This window comes from Anastrepha obliqua, chromosome 4, assembly GCF_027943255.1.
Source record: "Anastrepha obliqua isolate idAnaObli1 chromosome 4, idAnaObli1_1.0, whole genome shotgun sequence".
NCBI classification, from domain to species: Eukaryota; Metazoa; Arthropoda; class Insecta; order Diptera; family Tephritidae; genus Anastrepha; species Anastrepha obliqua.
Genome location: NC_072895.1, coordinates 37901162 through 37923655, shown reverse-complemented (window position 1 = coordinate 37923655; position 22494 = coordinate 37901162). Strand labels below are relative to the sequence as shown.

General features: G+C 36.4%; 2 protein-coding genes and 1 pseudogene across 2 annotated transcripts in view; 2 read left to right on the top strand and 1 right to left on the bottom strand.

The window, feature by feature from the left end:
• Nucleotides 1–1482: 1482 nt before the first annotated feature.
• Nucleotides 1483–1666, top strand: LOC129246574 (U2 spliceosomal RNA; annotated as a pseudogene).
• A 7227-nt stretch (nt 1667–8893) lies between these two features.
• Nucleotides 8894–22336, bottom strand: LOC129244627 (lysosome membrane protein 2). The gene is made up of 7 exons (XM_054882360.1): nt 22070–22336; nt 16678–16919; nt 14610–14701; nt 14322–14549; nt 12252–12521; nt 9395–9986; nt 8894–9219 (listed from the first exon to the last, which is right to left on the bottom strand). Coding segments are annotated over exons 1-7 (1683 nt in total). The 5' UTR covers nt 22072–22336; the 3' UTR covers nt 8894–8962.
• The window catches only part of LOC129244625 (ejaculatory bulb-specific protein 3), a 60352-nt gene continuing 58712 nt past the window's right edge, over nt 20855–22494 (top strand). Inside the window, exon 1 of the mRNA XM_054882358.1 lies at nt 20855–20922. The gene's annotated coding sequence lies outside the window, so the exon portion shown is untranslated. The remainder of the gene's footprint in view (nt 20923–22494) is intronic.

Here is a 22494-nt window from a genome sequence, read left to right as displayed (position 1 = left end):
TGCAGACTACGACACGGTCATGCAAAGCGAAAAGATCTAAACTTCCCTATTTTCATCATACAAAGCCGATAGCAAGTATGTGTGACACGAAGCAAGTACGTGTATCACCCGACACGCACACATAAGGTGCTGGGCATGCATGCATGAGCGTGTTTGCGAGCTATAATACGCTCAGTAATACGTATATTACATATCGTATTGACAAAATTAAATCTCTTAGTGAGCTTCTTGGCCAAACTTTGCTATCAACATTAAAATGTAGAATGCTCCACATATTATAATCATATATTTGAAACTTTGATTCTAACTTTTAATTTATTAAAAAAACCTGAGTATGAATCTTTTAGCTTGAGAGAGAGAAAATTACTTAACTCCATTCAGCTTTGAGCCATTGAACTTTTCCTTCAAATAATTCCGAGTTTGTTTATATACATATATATATAGTTGGCGCGTACACACTTTTTTGATTATTTGGCTCCTCCTCCTATTTGTGGTGTGCGTCTTTTTGTTGTTTCACAAATGGAGGGACGTACAGTTTTAAGCCGACTCGGAACGGCAGATATTTTTTAATGAGGGTTTTTTAATGACAGAAATGCACTTGGAGGTTATGCCAAGTGTTTCAATTTAATTTCACCAGATGGAATGGTTTTTTACACGAAAGGTTGTTCAACAAAAAATCGTCTCGTCTAAACATCCGTCGGTCTCGTAAGTTTTACAGATCCATTAGTAAAAACACTTTCAGCTGGTTGTCAAAAAATGCCCACAGCTGAGACCACCTGATTCCAAAATACTCTTTTATGTAACATGGTTGGATAAAGAATGATTAAATTTCATAGAAAATCGAATCGAAAAATTCTAAAACAATTACGTAAAAATTCAAATATTGCTCTATAAATACCATTATTATAGTTAAGAAGTGTATTAAAAATATTTTTTATTGTAAATTTTCCAAGTGATTTCTATCGTTTTTAATCTCTAATTTGGTATAATAACCTCGCTCAAACAAAAACACCAAGCAATCACATACTTACTGTCTGTCAAACTCACACCAAGGGTTAATAAGAAGAACAAGAGTGATTTTACTTGTATTTTTGCACAATGGTCTCATGTGAACACCCAAGGCGAATCTATTAAAGGTGGTGTTAGTAAATCAGCTGTTTAGTTTTTTGAAGTGAAAACTTCTTTAGAATCGTTGGGAGTGATTTGAGGAAAAGTGAAACGAAAAAAGCGACCAACTTGGCTACGGAGCGTTATATTATATGTTGATATAAAAGTAGCGACGAACTAAATAAAAATAACTTTTATTTTTTCTTGTGATTCGAACCAAGGATTTTGGATCGGAAGCTCACATTGCTAGTCGCTCGGCTACCGCGCCATGCTGTTGTCGCTGGCCTAAAAGCTATTTAGTTACGAAGCGTTATATTATATGTTGATATAAATAATTTTTGTGAGCGTGTAATTCTCAAGAGTTTTATTAGGTTTATTATTTCAAATTGAATGGCTAGGTAGTGTGGTTATCAGGTTAACATCTGATAGATACTCCATCGGAGGACAACAAATGTTAAACTAATTTTTGGAAATGGGCGGAGTGTTTTAGGGGCTTGCTCCTTCTCTGCCACGGGTTGACCCGGTATTGCAGTACCGCCGGGATTTCGGCTTTGATTAAATACAAGCAGAAATATACTAATACATTTAGCTTTGGTGGGAAGAGACATAAATTTTTATATGAATACAAGTAGACGAAAATGGAAGAAATTTGTAAGTCTGTTTCTTCGGTCCGTTTGGGTATTTTTTTTGACAACATCGAAACCAAAGCATTTGTATCATATTTTATCTATCATAAGCCACTCGTATCATTTGTTGAAATTGAAAACATTGAGGATGAATAATGATAAAATGAAGAAAATAAAATATGAACTTTATAGCAATATTATAATGAACCTATAATTATCCCGCTCCTAATGCTGCTTTCGTCTTATTCTCTCTCAGTTTGTTTTACGGAAGGTTTCACTTCTATCAAGTCTAACCGTTAGACTGGTATTTTTTTTTCTTTCGCTGTGTCCATATGGCTGTCAGCCCAAAATGAAACAAGGCGAAAGCATTCTTTGTTTCCTACTTTCCCAATACTTTGCTTTGACAATCAAACGTACAAAACATTGTTGTTGGTCTACTGCCACCACCTTGTGAACACCCGATATAAGCATTTCTTAAATGCACAATATATATATCAAATTAATATCTGAAAGCATAAAGTATATGAGTGATCCAATACTTGTGTACCAAATATATGTGAAAATAGTTGTGCACGATAATAAAATTAGCTAATACCATCCACCATTCATGTCTTTTTTCCCCCTGCAAAAGAATACTAGAAAATTTAACGAATTACAGGTATACCAACAACAGAAAATATCCTGCTTGCACATATAACCAATATGAAAGCGAATCTCGCTGTAGGGCAAAGCATGTATTGACAGCCCAGGTCACTATACGCGAGATACTCGAGAATAGGGCGACTATAATTATCCCAACAAATGGATTGGAAAAGATGGCCGGCGAGAAGCCGCCTCTTAACGCCGATGGATTGGGTCAAATGAAGCGCCTACGTATATAATGATGGCTCCGATCGATAATGTGCATGTCCTAAAACAAAAAATACTTGACGTGGCTAAAAATACATACATACCAATTTGTAAAACAATTTACAGAGATTTCTTTTATTAAACACTTAGTGAAAAATCGTAAGTTAAAAATGTTTTCAAGTAGTCATTTTTAACTGTCTGGGTTTGGTTAAATTTTTGCTGATGATTTTTATTAATTTACATGCCCTCCAACTAAAAATAAAAAAAAATCGGACCCAAGAACTATCAGTTATAAAAAAAGTGAATGTTTTTGTTTTTTAATAAACTTTAAAATTTAATATCTCGAAGACGGTTAAGTTTTGGATGCCATGTAAAAAATTAATCAGAAATTAGCTGTGTAATAATGTCCTTAAGTATCTATCACGGCTCTCTCGGTAACGCTGTATGTTGTGCACTCATTCAAAATTCAATAGTAGGCCTCTTCTTTTCGCCAAGCGTTAGCGAGTGATAAGTTTTCGCCTAATTGTATTGAAAGTCGAGGTTTGACGGAGCGAACCGTAGTTTCCAGTTGACGAAAATTTTGACATTTTTATTTGTGGTTGTCAAGGGGGTACTCCTTTGGATTTTCTTAAACTTAAAGTCGTTAAAATTAGATAGAACGCACGTTTTGCCTTACTTGCTGTAATTATTGTTCGAATTCAATCGGTCAGTAATCTTACGGTGACAACGTAAACAATTTCCGCTGGGGTACATTTTACGGCCACGTCCAAGGAGGCGTAAGGGCAATAATCCAACAAATAGATACGTCGTCTAGTTGAGAGAAAAGATAGCGGATTTTAGAGTCCTGTGAATTGAGCGACAATGGAATATACTCAAAGCGATAGAATAGTAAATCTCTTTAGACGAATGGAGTGGAAGTGCGACGATGAATTTCATTAAAACAGCATCGGTCAAATTGCACACTACTGCGTTGAATGGCAGGTTAGCCCTTTCGCTCATCAGTCGCTTTTTAGTACTGCCGTGCTACATGTTGTGAGTGGGTCGCAACAAATTTAGTCGAGATTAGCAAGTGAAGCGTCAGAAAAAAGAAGACTAAAACGTTTACGGTTGACGACTGCTCATTACCTTGACGTAAAAGCAGGTGACGTCTGGCGTGCCGGACGATCGGAGACCTTTTCTACTTTTTGGCGTAATGCGAATATGAGCTGCTTGTGAACCATATGAATGCAACAAGATCCTCTCTCTATTAAAAGCGCAAAAGCTTAACTGCAATATTTATGGATGGAGCCTATTTATGTCCCAAGTATTGCAATGTGCTTCGGTAAGTGGATTGTTGCGCAACTGAGCCGGCTGTTGTATTTAAAGCGTCAGTTCAAAGTGACATCTCAGCTGACAGTTGAAGATGGGATTTGCAAGTTGCACCTGAACATCAGATGTTGCTTTTATGTGGTGAAGATTCACTTGAAGAATATTACTTGTATTGTTTGAGGCCACGAGCAGCCATCTTCCTCCTTCAATTGCTTTCCATCATACGGCTTCTTCGTCCGCATAGCCTATGTCCCTTTATTCCTCCTCGTTGACGGTTTGGCATTATTTAGAAAAGGAGATCGGACTGTTCGTCTCACAGAAAATCTCTGCTACTCTTTCTATGCGATCTGAGCGTCAGCGTGGGTTTTAGTGTCGGTATGAAGGTTTTAGTTCAGCTAGTGGCTGCCTAGGCGCTTCCTGTGGCTTTCCTAGTCGCCGTAGGCAGTAAACACGTAATTCAGGTAGCAGTCTCGCTGCTGAATTACGTCGGCGGACAGTGGTTCGACGGCGGTAGTTATTTCCATCATTCCCTATTTTTGGGCTATATCGATGATCCTTCATTCCATCGTCCGCAGACTTTCGTTGGAAGAGTTTTCCAGCTTCTGCCACTACTCTGACATGGTCGGACATCCGAGACTGCGTTCAGCCTCGCACCTTTTCAGGGAGTGTGCTTTAGGACTGGTACCCTCAGACACCCCGCAGTTACCGCATTCCTGCATTCCAGGCTCTTATGCTCTCGAGATGGCTCTGGGTGATCAGCTTTCGTAGCAGAGGCAATAAATTTCTGCTTGATCTCAGTAACGTTTTCGATCGGCTTTTTACGGGAATTAGACCCCTTAAAATATCCAGATGAGCCGCCTAGTATTTCTGCAAAGGCAGCAGATTTGACGGTAGGAGAAACGCCAGAGTTGGCCAGTGCCTCTTGTTGGGGCTGTGCAGCTCCTGTTGGTGTGTTTTTAGTTTTTTTGGAAGTTTTTTGATTTTCCATATTTGGTGAAATTACCTCGCAATGGTTTGCTAAAGTGAGATATTTTAACCTTAAGTTTTTGGCAGAACTGTTTGAGTAACGACAAAAAAGTGGCTGGCATAGTTGATTTTAAAAATAACACTAAAGACCTTATCTACCGCAAACTTTATAGATAAAATTGAAAAATGCTTTCGAGTTGAAGAGAGACAACTTGCGTGCAAATTTTGTGAAGTGTTATTTGTAAAGCAATTAGAAAACCCCCTTGATTAGAAGGCATAAGGTATTCTTTGAAAGGCGACTTGTTTGGCGAAGACTTGAACCAGATATGCCAGTCGCAATCAAGTCAGGCAAACGCAATCGAACCATTTTCAGTAACAGAGAATTTTAGCGAAAACTGTGATTAAAAAATAAACCTAGCCGAGTTTTGTGAATCAAAGAAATACACGCACAATGTATTGTATAATTTATAGGGTTTTTCAGTAAGAGCGCTTCAACTTTTGAACTTTTTTGAATAAAACACAAACGGTTTGACTTTTTTAACTAATTTTTTTTTATTATCGAGTTTGAACATATACATTTAAGTATGAAATTCGATTTCTTTTGCATGACCACCGCGTGCACGTTTTACGAAGTCCAATCGTTGAACCCAATTTTCGACCACTCTTTTGCATAAATCGGCCGAAATTCCAGCAATTTCGCGTTCAATATTGGCTCTGAGCTCACAAATCGTCGCCGGCTTGTTACTGTAGACCAATGACTTCACATAACCCCAAAACGGGACGGCTTGTTAAATGGACCGTAAAATGGCCGTAATGCTCTTAAAGTAGCAGCAACAGAACGATTATTTTCATAAAAAATTTGCACGATTTGCAATCGTTGCTCAAGTGTGTAGCGTTCCATGATGAAATGTATACTAATGAAGTTTACAAATGACAAGCGAAAAATAAAAAATATTGCGTCGTTCGCCCTCCCTATCGGAAAAAAGTTGAAGCGCACCTATTGAATAACCCTATATATGAAATAGTTTTTGCAGCTCCTGCTATTCAAGTTAGCATAGAAAGCCCATTCCCAACTTTAAAATACGTAATACATGATTTTCGGCGGAGTGTAAATGGCGACCTCACTAAATCAATTTTGATATTACGGTTTAATCTTATATACCTATGTAGCTATTTGTGGAATAATACGATATACAAACACATTAACTTTGTTCAGTTGTTTATTACTTTTTGTTACATAGCCTTTTCGATTCACCACTTCTCTGCTGGCTTGACTTATTAGGCCTACTGTTCAATAACCACTGAAACCATGATCAGGGAAAGGTATAAATTGAGATATTCCAATCAAAACCGGCATGTCACTTCTGAGGACGGACTTAGAGTTAAAAGTATTATAATTACAACAAGCTAAATGATTATGGTCTTTATAAGCATCGAGTGTTGTGATCGGTCAAATAGAAAAAGTGTTCATATTGTCACGGTTTGAAAAAAAACGCTCGGAAGTGTTGCTCAAACTAAAATTACCACCATGACCCATCCAAGCCACTTAACCATTGTTCGAGGAGGTACCTTCAAAATACAGAGTGAAGTACATATACCACGAAATTGGTAGCCTTCTTCCGCTTCCCGATGGAGACTATGAGAATGGAACTTATTTTAGACCAACAAAATTTATAACACAAACGCAACGAGTTGGTACGTTTATTAAAAAATGGCCATCAGATAACTACGATGAAAACTAAGATGAAAACAATTTAAACATTTTACGACATATTTGTCTGATAAATTCATATTAAACAAGCAAAAGTTAATTAAAGGGCCCGCCATATAACTTTACGGAATTAAAAATGCTATAAAAAAGAAACTACTCAATATTTTTCCAAACTGTTTTTTTTTATTTTGAAGTACAATCCTTCCGGTTAATGATGGAACACAATTTCATTCATATGGCTGCTTCGGCTAGCCATGCATCATCCCATACGATCGGTCCAATCTTTCAACACATTTTCGATTGTATGCGGCTGTATTTCAGCTATGACATCGCGTATGTTGGTCTTCAGTGCATCAATTGTTGCGGGTTTGGCTGGTTGCGGTTTTTGGTCGGTCACGCATTGGTTTGTCAATAAGCAACCCAGTTTCTCTTACTTTTTTCGCAAAGTAACGCACATACGCTTCATTCGGTGCTTTTGTTCTTCCCATTGCCGTACGTAATTTTCGTACACATTCTGCAACATTACCATGATTTTCAAAGTAATGTCTCAATATTTCCCAGCGTTCTTTGAGCGTATACACAACCCTTTTCGTTCAGCGGAAGAATAAAACTAATTTTCTGTCAAATCAGATGACAGCTAAGTGTTACCATTCTTCAAATAATACCTAATTCAAATCCATAACGATAGATGGCGGGCCCTGTACATAACGAAATTGTGTTTTCTTACTTCCCTTTAGCATCGGGAGAGTGTGGAACCGAGAAATGAGGAAGTGTTACCTGATCTTCTGGGTGAGCTCGCTCTACGGGTTTACTTAATTGAACTTAATTGCCCGAACGGTTTTTAGTCCCGCTAATCACATTTTGATACATTTTTGGGCTCGTGTACTTGGATTTTTATGCTTACCATTTGATGATTCGAAATGGCCAATCAAACCATATACTAAAGACTCCTCCTTGAAAACTATTTGTTTATTTCGTTTAGACAAATTAAATGAAAGAGTTGAAAAACAAGCAGGAAAGCCAAGAAAACTTCACTGCCAAAGAAAATGTAGTTGAGGAGCCAATGAAGTTCAATAACTGCTCATTATATTAAAATACCGGGAACGAAAAAATTAAAACTTTTCAATTAGCCGTGTTATGTTTAACATAATATTGTTACAAAAAAGCGAATGAGATATCAAAACTCGCAAAACGTGAACGTGTACATGTGACGTAAAGCCAGTTGTATTGCCATTAATTTGTGACTTTTATTTTACAATCCAGTGATCGAACTCAGAGGAATTATTGTGAGAGATTTATTTGGATTTTAAGCGAGATTCGTAATGATACATAGCATAGCACATAGTACAGGGATTCCCGGTCATTTTCCCGAATCGAATTTCCCGAATGCCGCTGGCCCGAATGTCTAAAATTCCGAATAACCAAAATCCCGAATGCCATTTTCCCGAATGCCAGTTTCACGAATGGCTATGTTCCCGAAAAATAAAATTTTTTTTTATTAGTAATAAAGGATTTACTGCAATAAATTTTTGTAAAAGTGAACATATACATATTTGTAAACCAATTAGAGCACAATATTATAAGAAATTGCGTTTAAATAGTCCAATACTCTGTTTTCTCTTCTATAATTATCGTAGGAAGCTGTGATCGCTTGGATTCTGCTTTGAAGCTGATACCATTTCTTCTTTGGTGCAGCTCTTACCGATCTCCCTAAACTTAACTCCGCAATAGCACACTCTGTATCGGCTTGCTCTTTTTGTATTTCTGTCAGAAGGGAGTACAAATCTGGGTGGTGTTTTCCCACTACTATCGCGAATCGGTTATGACAGTTGCATTCGTTTCTATGGTAACATTATTCTTCTGTTGGAACCATTTATGCGTCAATTATTTAAAAATATTCGGTAAATTAGTTATTCGGGAAATTGGTTTTCGGGAAAATGGATTCGGGAAACTGGCATTCGGGAAAATGGCATTCGGGATTTTGGTTATTCGGAATTTTAGACATTCGGGCCAGCGGCATTCGGGAAATTCGATTCGGGAAAATGACCGGATACCAGTACAGGAACTATCAACATATATCAAGGACATATAGTACACATAAAAAATGTCGAAGTAAAATATCTACATAGGTTAATAGAGCACGTATGTACATACATATGTATGTAGATTTTGATATTTACTTGGGAAAAGTACTGTTCTTTTTATAAACACACTTCCCTCTGAGCTGAATTTTTAGTGATTTTTTTGAGTTTCCAAATTACTTTAATTTTGGGTTTCCAAATTACATAAAACAAAATACTCAGCTTCCACACATTCTAATTACAAAATTAATTAAAAACTATTATTTCTATATTTACATAGTTTGGTTTTGTTTTATTAATACTTAATATCTATTTTAGGTTGAAGTTTTACTCTGAACTGAAACCGAGTGCTGCCTTCGTTTTTGCGTTAAGTTATAAAATCCACCAACGATTAGTGCAAATGAAATAATACAAGCAAACAAGGTGCCGTATTTCAAAGCATACTGAATTGCATTTAACCCAAATGTGCTTATATAAAGGTTATCAATAATTTCATCGGTAAAGTCACCTGACGTAATTTCAATCCATATAAGCGGCAGGATGGTTCCTTCTTTTATTCGATCCATTTTATCTGAAAAAATTACATTTTACTTGTTACTCTACTGTCTTATAATAATCTACAGTATACAAATTTTATTTTGTTCAAATCGAAGTATTATAAATATTTTGTAAAATCTGAGCCATGATGCTGCCCAATTATGTACAAAGAAACCAGTTTTGCTAATTTAAAATTTTCGTTTACTTACTTCTTAAAATTGGACCCTTGTGAACTGCAATGTTTATTTGTATTCGGGATGCTCCACTTATAGGAAATGCAAATCGTGGATGGATATCGGCATATGTTTGATGGAGTTCCTGTATGGGTTTTATTCCCTCAATATCCTTATAAATTTCGGGGTCACCCGAGAAGAAATGTGGAAAAGAGGGAAATATTGGCGCGCCATTGTAGCACTTTGTAGCATTAATTACTCCATTAGGTAAACAAAGCTGGGTATTACGACAATAGCATGTATTTTCTGGATTTTCATTTGGCCTAGAGAATACATTCAATGTGGTGCGATAACGTAATGCGTCAATGTTATTAAGAATTGTCACCTCCTTCTCAAAATGTAATGGAATTTTTCTGCAAAGTACTTGTAGAAAAACTTGCAAGTCTTCTCTATTATCTAAGATATGAGGTGGGAACATTGTTGCATCTGAACCATCAATACGGTTGCATTCATCATCACTCCAGAAATCCAAAAGGGGTTTTCCATTAAATTGCGTTATTATGCTAAATTTGCGAATGTCGTCTTCGCCCGTATTTATTTGCAAAGAATCGACACTGGTTCCGTTTCGCTGAAAATGTGGTGTCAAAAAATTAGTTATACGTATATACAATAAATTCATGTATTCAAATTTGAAATGTTTAGAAAAATTATGAAATGAAAGGTAAATCCTTATTTACTTGCTGATTGTTTAAAATAGAGACTTTCGGTCCACCTTCTACCAGAACGCCCATGGTGAAAAGATTTCAAAGGTGAGCTCTTTAACAGACCGTTATTCGGCTCTGAGCTGACGGACTGACGTCACTTGTGGTCACGAAGCGGTTTGTTTACGAAAAAACTAATATTGTGCTAGTAATATACAAAAAAAAAAAAAACATTAACCAATGAGACGTCGTTGCCGTCTGAACAACGACTGATTGGACGTGTGTGTGAAATGATCGTGCAGAATTAGGCTGCCGAATCCACAAGTGACGTTGTAGCCAAAGTTCCGCTCACAATTTTTTTTTTCACCACAGCTAAATAGGAAACGTGGCACATCTATCATCCTTGCAGAATCGCTACTACTCAGTCGTCACGCAAATCATTTTCAATAAATAAGTACAAGAAGATGCAGACTACCTAAACTCCCCTACCTTGCTGATTTCACCATGTAAAAAGAAATCAATGACTATTGACACGGGGCATAGATATGATTTATTATCTCCAAAAATTGAATCTATATTTTAATTCTGATCATTAATTACTCACACAAAAAAATATTTTACACAATTTTGTATAAGACAATTGTAACGTTGGCGTATGTCGATGATATTGACATCATCGGCCTTAATAACTGCGCGGTTAGGTCTGCCTTTTCCTACTTGGAAAAAGAAGCAAAGCGAATGGGTCTGATGGGGAGCGAGGACAAAACCAAGTACCTCTGTCATCAAACAAACAGTCGGCGCACTGGTGTTTCGTCCCCCACGTCAAGTTATGATTTTGAAAATGTAAGAGTCTTCGTTCATTTAGGAACGGATACGGATACGGATAATAATGTCAGCCTTGAAATCCAACGTAGAATCTCTCTTGCCAACAAGTGCTACTTTGGACTAAGTAGGCAATTGAGTAGTAAAGTCCTCTCTCGACGAACAAAACTAACACTCTACAAGACTCTCATCAGGCCCGTCCTAACGTATGGCGCAGAAGCGTGGACAATGACAACATCCGATTAAGCGACGCTTGGAGTGTTTGAGAGAAAGATTCTGCGGAAGATTTTTGGACCTTTGCACGTTGGCAACGGCGAATATCGCAGGCGATGGAACAATGACTGTATTATCTTTACTTTCGGCATAGACATAGGACAACGAACAAAGATCCAGTGGATTTGTTGGCTGGGTCATGTCGTCCGAATGGATACAAACGCTCCAGCTCTGAAAGTATTCGACGCAGTATCATCTGGAGGTAGCAGAAAAAAGGCCTTCTCTGCGTTGGAAAGATCAGGTGGAGAAAGACTTGGCGTCACTTGGTGTGTCCAACTGGCGCCGGTTAGCACGAGAAAGAAACGACAGTCGTGCTTTGTTAAACTCGGCTACATTCGCGTAAGCGGTTATCACGGCAATCAAGAAGAAGAAGATTGCTAATATTTTAACTGCACAATTTGGCTTATTTGTTATATTTTTGTGTAGTTTGTAAACTTCGTACTGAGACTAATAAATATATAAATAAACTATTTTGTTTATGAAAAGGTGTAAGTTCGCCTACTGTAAATATGGTGATGTTGGTTCAACACCGATTGTCGCAACCTGATGTCAATATAATGTATATACGGTGGTAGTCTTATAATTAGAAACTTTAAATCGCATATATTTTTCCTAATGTATTTCAAAAATGTGTTATTTGGTAGCTTCTTGTATTTGTACGTGCTGTGCAAAGCCAACAGAACAGAGGGTTCCAACAACCGGTGACGTTAGTGAACCAACATCGTTATACGTACAGTGAGCGGTTCTCAACATTTTCATTAACAAAATAGTTATGTTAAATATATATATTTTTTATGCTTTTTTATATTCATTTCGAAATTTATTTTTTTTATTGCGAGATCTAATGTGAATGAATTTTCTACAGATTCACTCATATTCAAATGTATAGATTCTCACTAGGTAATTAAAACAAGGTAGATTTTGTTTTTTTAATTATATACACCAAATAATTGAGTTTAAATCTTCTACTGGCAATTTGCTCGAATTTTTCAAAATATATATCAAATATAAATATATACATATATGGTAAATAATAAGTATTAAATTAAACTGTCACTCTTTAAAAAAAAAAACTAATATAATATTTGGATACTTACAGTCATTAATAAACCGAAGTGTGTTAAGCCGGTTCCAATATCCATAGACACTATGGGATCGCGATAGCCCCATAAAAGTTCGTGCGCGCTAAGAAGTTTAAAAGCATTTTCGTTAATCCCATTAATTAATTTTACCGCCAAAATTTTTTTAAACATATTCATATTTTCCAATTTAGTTGACGCACTTATGAGCGGAACATTCGGAAGCACAAATTTTTCGAATTCTCCGCAACTAGATTTTTCAGCAAGGAATTCGTACGACCTATGATCCTTCAAATAAAACAAAAATCAGATCAATAGTAAGTAATTGGATTAAATTAAGTATAATTAATTCTAAATTTAACATAAAACTAGCGCCTAGTAGCTATAGTGGGCACTGAATAATGGATACTTCTACAAGACATTATTATAATTGACTTTTTTCTTATTAAATATTAGACTATTAGACAGTTTCACGCTGTTTAATCCTAACAAATCAGCTGGTCTGTTGTCAAATATAGAACACAAAACACTACAATTGTTCAAACCTTTAGAAATAATTCAAGAATAAGCCGGTAAAGTCATTACTCAATATAACCGGCTTATTTACCGGTTTTTTTTAAGTAATTTTCGCTATTCGATTAGTTCAGTCTAAGGACTCTTACTGGTTACCTGGCAGGACACTGCAAATTCCATTTTTCCGGATTGCAGGTTTTGTGGAATGACGGGAAAACGGCAACATATATCTTATGCGACAGCTCGCGTATAGACTCATCCACCTTTGACAAGTATTATGATCTCTGTCCAAAACATGGAACATGACATTTGTGTGTCTTTTCAATGAGAAAACGAAATGCCATGAAAACAAACGAAGAAGAGATAGCTAATAAAACCAAATCGGAAGCGAAACCATTTTTTAAGGAAAGTATGTTCATGTTCATAAAAATATCTGCCGTTCGGAGTCGGCTTGAAACTGTAGGTCCCTCCATTTGTGGAACAACATCAAGGCGTACACCACAAATACGAGGAGGAGCTCGGCCAAACACCCAAAAAGGATGTACGCGCCAATTATATATTTTATATGTTCATGTTGGCCGCCGTAGTCGAATGGATTGGTGCGTGATTACCATTCGGAATTCACAGAGAGAACGTTGGTTCGAATCTCGGCAGACAATGGCAAACCTCTGAGTGTATTTCTGCCATGAAAAAGCTCCTCATAAAAAAAATATCTGCCGTTCGAAGTCGGTTTAAAACTGTAGGTCCCTCCATTTGTGGAACAACATCAAGACGCCCACCATAGGAGAAGGAGCTGTTGTTGTTGTTGGACTCCTTTTCATTTAAAATTTGTGTTACGATTGCACCACAACTAAATGGAATGAGGGTAATAAAGTCGCTCTCCACGATTTGCAGTTGGCAATGAACAAATGCTAACACACATATACATACGTAGCGATGGCAGATGACTTTTCTAAGCTAGCGAGGTACAAGTCAATTTACGAACTTTATTTTCGTGTTAAATTTTTCCCCATATCTTTGAATCTCAATTAAAATATTTTCAACTTTTATATGCTGCTTGAGCACGCTCAATTGAGGAAATAATCTTCCTTTGGCGATTATTTCTTTGAAGACCAGGGAAATTGCAAAATGTCTCACTGGAGGGACTAGTTGCCTTCTTGAAAAGATCTAAGTTGTTAAAGCAAGTTAGTTAGAGGATGGAAATCAAATGCAGGTATCACAATGGATCTTAGGCCCACCGGGTGTCTAAGACAAGCAACCTGACTAACCTAACCTAACCTGAGTTTAACTCAGTACACGCCTCAGTACTCGCCTCTAAAGGATCTCGACTCTAAAATTCAAGCAGAATGGTCATATGCTTCAAAAAACAACTCTGCGACTAAAGCGCATTTTCATCCCGGCAACAATCATCAGCAAGCAAAATTGTGGTATTGCACAAAATCCACGTTTATTTGAATTAATCCAAATGGCAAAAGCAAGAATCATTACAAAATTTAATCATGTGTAAAAAGACACAATCCAGCGTCACACCCTTTATGCAATATCAATAAAGTCCTTTCAGTGATAGATACTCACCCTAAAAGTAACGGTATGATTTTGATTAAACGAAACGTTTACTTTTGTTGTATGTTCTTTATATGTTAAAGGCCCAATATCCTCCACCTTGATTTTATCATCTATTCCAGCCAAATATTTATCTATGTTTGTATAGTTGAATATATGCACTTTCAGTAATGTGTCATATTTAGGGTTTGGGTCCATCCAATTTCTAGCTATTTCGGAATCATTTTTTAAGACTATTTGCTGTAATACAAAAAAAAAAAAAGTTATGAAATGTTTACAAAACTTCGTATCCACATTTACCGAAAGCATTGTATTATTATAGTACTCTGTGAACCACATGATGAAAAATCCACTAATACTTATGATAAAAAGTAGTAGCATTACTCCCAGAACTGAAACAAAGGAATGAAATAGTTAGTAATAAATTTGAATTCATGAAGATTGAAGAGTTTTTCTATTAATTATTGTATGGCAATACAATTGTGTTGCGGCAATTGAGTTATTCACTAGTATCTGATGCCATTGGAATCCAGAATTCGATTATGGCGGATAAAGATGCCAGCTTAATTTTGATATCGAAATAATCATTTGTTGGTATTTAAAATATTTTAAGCAAAATTAAAAAAAAGCTTCTAATTTTTGACCCCTTTTGAGGATTGTGCTTGCTATAGATTTTTGTACCCGACTTTGATTAACCAAGTAACTCCGTATTGTGGGAAATATTAGAGCAATGGATCCTCTACGTACCGCAGTGGAAAGTGGGCATCTTTGGAAAAGAATAAAAGAAAGCCTATATGAAGATCAGTTCGCAAACAAAAGCTGGGTATAACCTATAGTAGGTAGGTGGGTGAAATGGTTGAAGCACTAGTCCGGGACTCCCCAAGTAGCACTAAAAGGAAGTTTGTAAGACCTCCGACGGGCAGATATCTACAGCCAACCAGAGTTATCGATGTAATTCAGAAAGTTGATGGGATTTAGGTTGGAGTACTGCCCCAAGCTGTGGGAGAAAAGAGCATCCAATGGCCTTAATCCTTTAACTGCTGAATCAGGGCATTTTGAAAAAAAGTATTTAACAGTCTCCTTCTCGGAAAACTCCCCACAGTTTCTGTAACGGGGATCAAATGGTAAACCTCGTTTTTCTGCATGTGTGTCGATCGATAAGTTGAATGGCGAGAAGTCCCTAGAACTTTCTGCGTTCTCCGTCTATTATACTAGGACCAAAGCGTTTTCGAAATAGCTGATGATAAAATGGAGCTCCATCGAGGACAGCCGCCTTCCTGAGAAATAAGTTGTGCAATTCCCCTTTAACAACAGTTAAGAGGGTGCCGATGTCTGGATAGGAGACCTCTGAGATCAATTCAGGTGACTTTTTCCCAGCAAGCTCATTAAAATCTATGTTCCTATGTTCTGCAATTCAGATCAGACAGATGTTACCTGTACACCTAAGAGGTTTGATCTCTTCCTTACAGGAGTTGACGAGTTTGGATCTGAGCTATGTGATCGTCAGTGTCTTAATCGCAGTTTGACTATCGTAAAAAATGTTAATATCCCCCTCGCTCCTGCGTTACCTTAGTATTCTGCAGGATCGCAAAGACTTCTGTCTGAAAAGCACTAGCAGTATTCAGCAGTTTGAAGAAAATATTTAAATTGGCTGAATAAGAGAAAACCTGTGCGTCGTTCCATCTTGGAACCGTCAATGAAAACATATTTACCAGCATCGGAACAGATTTTCTCTCGTTCCAATCCTGCCTACTTGTAAAGATGCTTCTGGCACGACTCTTAAACTCCAGTTTTCGGATAGAGAGTTCTGTACAAAGTTAGAAATGTGGTATTAACCGCCTGAAAATGATACCATATCTCTTGAGAGATTGCCTTTAGAGGCCAACCTCCTTCAACCTGACTGCACTTTAAGCAGCAATGGAAATAACGTGGAAGTCGATGGGAAGTAAGTGCAAAGCAATTTTAAGGCCATCACTGGGAAAAGTTCTACATGTTCCGGTGATGCCATTAAAAGCAGTCCATTGGAGTTTAAAGACAAGTATCACTTCAAGATTCCTAACTTCCCATGAAAGTAATAGTAGCAAGACCTACATACAAGTCCCATGATATGGCATTTTTACGAGCTTTATGGTGATATGAACATTGCAAGCGCAAACCCAATGTCCGTATTGGACATGATTAACTGACACACAGAGAGGTAATTGACGAAGTTTCTTGCAATCATTCTTAACCACCAAAGGAATGCTGAGTTGCTTAGGAAGAATACTAAATAAAGCTTAAAACTATATATAAAAGTAAATTTGTATACAAATCTCAATTTCTTAAAATCAAATGGTTTTCAACCAGGAACCAGCTTTTGAGAACTTACGTATTAATGTTCCGAATTCCTTTGCGCCTTCTTTTTCTTTCAGTCCAGCTAATTCAAAAACGGCGCCAAATAAATCTTGATTCTGCACTCCATTGCCTTTATTACATTCCTTCTTTAAAGATATAGAATTTTTCCTATTTAAGGAATTAATTTTACTGTCATTGCATTGTATAGAATATTCTTGAATTGTTTCCTCATATGTTATGATGTCATTGAAGTTTTGTTGTGGTTCAATTTTCTCCCTAAAATAAAAAGAAAATTGATAAATTCAAATAGTAACTTTGGAATTTTTGACATATTTTTAAAATAATATCCTTTTGAAAAGCAATTAAATGTAATTATCGTAGTAGAGCAGGACGATAAACGGTGAATTTTGGAAGAAAATTCAGAAATTTTTCCCGAAAATTTTCTAAAAATTCTGACTAAAGAAGTGTGAAATTTTAATGGATATTTCTTTAATTTGTACATAGTTTGAAACTTAGATTTACATGGTTTTATATATTTTTATCAAAAATTTATTAAAATTAAATGAGAAACAAAGAAATTATCAAAATTTGTCGATAGGTCCCTGTGCTATAGTTTTTCAATGCATTTATATATGAAATGTGCAAAAAAAAAAATATTCAGTTAGAGCCAATTTGTATGTTGACTTTTCACACTGGGGGTGAACGGTGGAAGACATGCTTGCACAATCACGATTTTTTTTTTTGGCATTTTGCTTTTTTCGTTTTTACATTTTCATAATTTTATTCAAGTCCACTTTGGGCTCGCGTTCAGCGAACAAATAACCAAAGGAAATTGCCTGCTGAAACGTCAAAAACACACGAGGAAAGCCGCAAACAAAAAGTCATCGTGTAAATGCACGAAGATTTTCGAAGACTTTTTAGTTAAAATATAAGAGAATTTAGTACTGAAGAGCATTTTCTGAAGAGACTTTTTTATTTCAATTACACCAATTCAAGGAAATCATTAAAAAAAATCGAGAAAACCACCTTCAAAGATTTATTTTAGCCGTTTGTTTGCAGCGTAGCCACTGACGCTCATCTGCTTTTGGCTTCGTGTCTACAAAACATTGAGAATTAGTCTCTGTATCTTTGTATGTTACTTGTTATGAAGCTTAAGTCCTAGTAGCTATAGCTTCTTTAAAAGTAGGAATCTTTCATAAGTTAACTAATGAAAAAAATAAATAAATAACTCTGTGTGTGCATTCTCAAATGTATTAACAATCGGTGGAAGTGAACTAAAAATCGATGTTTTATGCCTCTTAAAGCAGGCTTTCGCCTTAAAAGAATACAAAGGGTTTTCCAATAAGAGAGATGATTAACGATTTTTTATGGCCGGAATTGGATGGTATTGATCTAGACAACGTTTATTTTAAACAAGATGGCGTTACGTGCCACACAAGCAACGAAAAGATTGATCTTTTACGGGAAAAGTTTTCGGACCGTGTTATTTCTCGAAGAGGTGATCACAATTGGCCACCGAGATCTTGTGATAAAACACCTTGTGACTTTTTTCTTTGGGGCCACGTGAAAGAGAAGGTGTACGCCAACAGCCCAGGTTCGCTTCAAGACCTCAAAGAAGGAATTCGTGAGGCTATCGAGGACATAGGGCAGCCACTTTGCATTTCGGTTATGGAAAATTTCATGAAAAGGATATTGTCCTGGAAGCGTGGTCGTGGTGGTCATTTGCCTGATGTTATTTTTCACTATTAACGGCATACCTTCCTCTTTATAATAAAATAATCGTCCGATCATTTATATTAAAAAAAGCATTTTTCTTTGAATATCAAAATAACACCTCTTATGGAAAACCCTTTATTTTGGATGAGATCTGCTCCCCTTCCAACTACATTTCCAACTGTGCGTTGGAGGGCTTTAGATTTTAAAAGTGGTCATGCAAGCGTTGAAGATGAGCCATATATTAGACGCCCAAAAAGTGCAACAGCAGCAGAAATTATTGATCCAAGTTCGACCAAGCGAGAAATTGCTATTACCGTAGTTGAATGAACTTAAAAGATATATACATATACATAATTCAAAGCAGATTCTTCCAAAATGATCATTTGGTAGAAACAGTGCTCCGGGGCAACCAAAACTTGTCTGAACAATTCTTTGCAATTGACAGGAATCACCATTTGATATCATCAAAATTAAAGTATGTTGATACAGAGTCCTCGATCTTAGGGTCATTAGCTCAATATCCTTCAGGGATGCTACCGCACTAGTCGGTCCTGACACCATGAGCAGTACTCTAAACTACCCAGTAAATGTTCGAGAAACCAGACATTTCGTCCTCCTCTGCACTTCAGTTCTTCAGTAGTAGTTTACACTTGAGCAGTACGAATATTGAATACACCAATTCAAAGAATGCCCAGTTCGTAGACAATTTTATTAGGGTATTGTAGCTGTCGGTGTTTGGCGTATAAATCTCTTGACACTGCCTCCCTCAGTATTTTTTCTTCTTTCGTATTGGCGCACTAACCGCTTAAGCGATTTTGCCGAGTTCAACAAAGCGCGCGAGTCTTTTCTTTCATGTGCTAACCGACGTCAATTAGAAACGCCAAGTGGAGGCTCTCATCTCCCTCTGTTACGATCACCAGGCATCGTATCCAATACTTTCACAGCCGGAAAGTTTGTATCCAGCATTTACCACTTGTAATTTCACTGATCGCCTCGATTTTCGATAAACTATAACACTAGCTTTGATGAGCTAAGACACTCAGCGTGTGTATGTATTTCAACAAGCTGTTCTTGTTTCTAATACGCGTTCGAGTATACTCCTTAACAACTATACCAACAACAAAATTTCTGTATATTATATAACAATCTCCCATACATATACAACACATTGCAATGCCAAATTATTTACTAAGTAAATCGCTGCTCGATTTGTCGGAGTAGGCAAATAAAACAATGTAAAATAAATTTGTTAGATAACGAAATGCTGCCTAAACAGATTATTTAACAAAACGAATCGGATTGAGTTCGCACACCACTTTGATTGGCATAAGTAGTGATCCTGCTCCAACTTAAGGTTGTAAAGGGTGATCAGAATAGAGATACTTTTTCCGTGACCACGCGTGACTACTGTCAAACGTAATATATAATTTTTTTCAGTATTCATTGACATTTCTTCATCGAAGGACTTACGCCTCAACAACGTTTACAAATCGTACAATTGTATTACGAAACTCGACGATCTGTGAAAAGTGTTCATCGCGCTCAGGCCAACTTATGTTGCTCACCGATTTGGCTTAATGGTTACGTCGATAAGCAAAATTGCCGTATTTGAGCTGAAGAGCAATCTGAATCCATTTAAGAATAACCATTATATCCACTGAAAACAAGAGTTTGGTGCGGCTTATGGACTGGAGGAATCATATGACCATATTTATTCAAAGACGAGGCTGGCATCAATATAACATTGAGTGCTGAAGGTTATCGCACTATGATAAACGACATTTTGATGCCGGAAATTGAAAAGCGTGATCTCCCCAACATGCCCATTATTGGTTCCACCAAGAAGGTGCTACTTGCCCGTGAAACAATGGATTCACTGCGTCGCCATTTCGTTGAGTAAATCATCTCTCGTCTCGGACCCGTGGATTGGCTACCAAGATCGTGTGATATCAGACATTTGCACTTTTACTTGTGAGGTTATGTAAAGTCTAAATGCTCTGGGAATAAACCAGCTTCAAAAGAGGCAATACTGAAGCTACTCATACCGAAGCCCTCCAGTGAGTCATCCAAAATTGGTGTTTACGGATGGGGATTATCTTTAAAACATAAATGAATGGTTCTACACAAAAATAATAAAGATTGCCCAATCAATTTGAATTTTTGTTGTTTTATTTCAATTTAAAATCCGATACCTCAAAATTGATCACCTTTTATGGTATAACTGTCAGCGTCAAAATAAAGTGTACGCCACAAATCGACAAGTTTTGACTACTTATTTTTTTTTTAAATTTCAATTATTTTTTTGTAACGATATAGTTCATACAATTCATAGTTATAAAATTTCGGAAAATTTTCATCAATTTCGAAACTTTTTATTTAAAATCTTTAGGAAAATTTCGAGTTTAATTTTGGTGCAAAAGTGCAAGTTTCAAATAGCTGAAAAATCACATTGATTTTTGACAATTTTTTTCGGTGATGATGTTAGCAGGTTTCTTCCATATACCTATGTAGATAAAATGGAGAAAATTCATTGTTGCGGAGTTCCGCTTATTTCGTTGCGCAGGTATTTATGTTATTCCTCGTTTTTTACTGTAAATTTTCTGTTTATTATTTCCCTACTTTATGTAATATAATAACCACCGTTCTTGTAAACCGGGATACGTTTCTCTGCCTTTCTGGCTCCTTATATTAATGTACGGTAAATGCAATTTGTGAAACCGTTCACTTAAAATTGTATATAAATGTGGTGAAAACATATTTTATGTAGTCGCATCGCGGTGGGTATTTGTTAATTATATACATATATTTATTTGTTATAATAATTATTATATATAATACGGACCTATAGGCAATTGGGTCTTCTTAAATTCGCGCCACTAAATCGGCGACAGCACAATACCAAAAATAAAAAACAATAAATGAATTAATATGCAATAAGCAGTGTTGGCACCAAATATAGTTCTTTGATCTTAACCGATAAATAAATAATTGGCACGTACACTTCTGTTAGGTGTTTGACTGAGCTCCTCATTCTATTTGTCGTGTGCGTCTTGATGTTGTTCCACAAATGGAGAGACCTACAGTTTTAAGCCGACTCCGAACGGTAAATAGTTTTTATGAGGAGCTTTTTCATGGCAGAAATACACTCGGAGGTTTGCCATTGCCTACCGAGGGGCGACAGCTATTAGAAAAAAAACTGTTTCTATCATTTTGCTGTTTCGAGATTCGAATCTACGCACTCCCGAATGGTAGTCACGCACCAGCCCATTCGGCTACGGCGGCCGATCTTAACCGATGCAGGATAAAAAAAATTAAATATTAAAATATCATCGAACGAGTTTTTGAACTACTGCGCTTCATTTAATAATCACTTAATATTTACAATGTGTGGGTGTCAACTGAAAGGAGTCTTAACATTTTTATCGAGCGTACGATTACATACGAACTTTGAACTGGTTTTTGTATTACTTCTGTTTTTGCTCCACATTTTGAAGAAAAAATAAATCATTGGACGTTTTTTGTACCTTATCATTTTCTTCCTCTGGACATTGCACAGCCTAATTTTTAAATACTAAAGTTTTGGGATTAAGGAGTTTGCTCCCATTTACACGTGTTTCTGCTTTTTTTTGTTTTTGTTAACTTTTGAAGAACCGACACATACTATATTCTTAAATAGTTTTCAATTTTAATACAACCACCAGCATACTTACATATTAAAAATATAGAAAATTAAATTATCACCGTATTTTTCGACGTTTTTTTAGTTTCACAAATCCTACTAAAATATGTAGCATTTACCAAAATTCACTTCTGACGTTTTCTAATCATCGAGCTTTAAACAGTTTTACAAATACGGTGTATTGAAAACTAGAGCTATTGTAGTCACGACTTAGTGGAAATAATTAAAAATTGACTCCGACATGTTTCAATTCGTATTTAGTATTTGATAAGGTCCCAACGTCAACTGACTATAGATTATTCCATGGTACAGGAATGAGAGTAAGAGGAATGTTAAACAAGCAGATAGCAGATTAAGGTATATGAAAACATATACAAAATCATATTTACATATGTATGAATGCCCAATAACAAATGCAGAAGTATGAAATATAGTATAGCTTATACTTGCAGATAA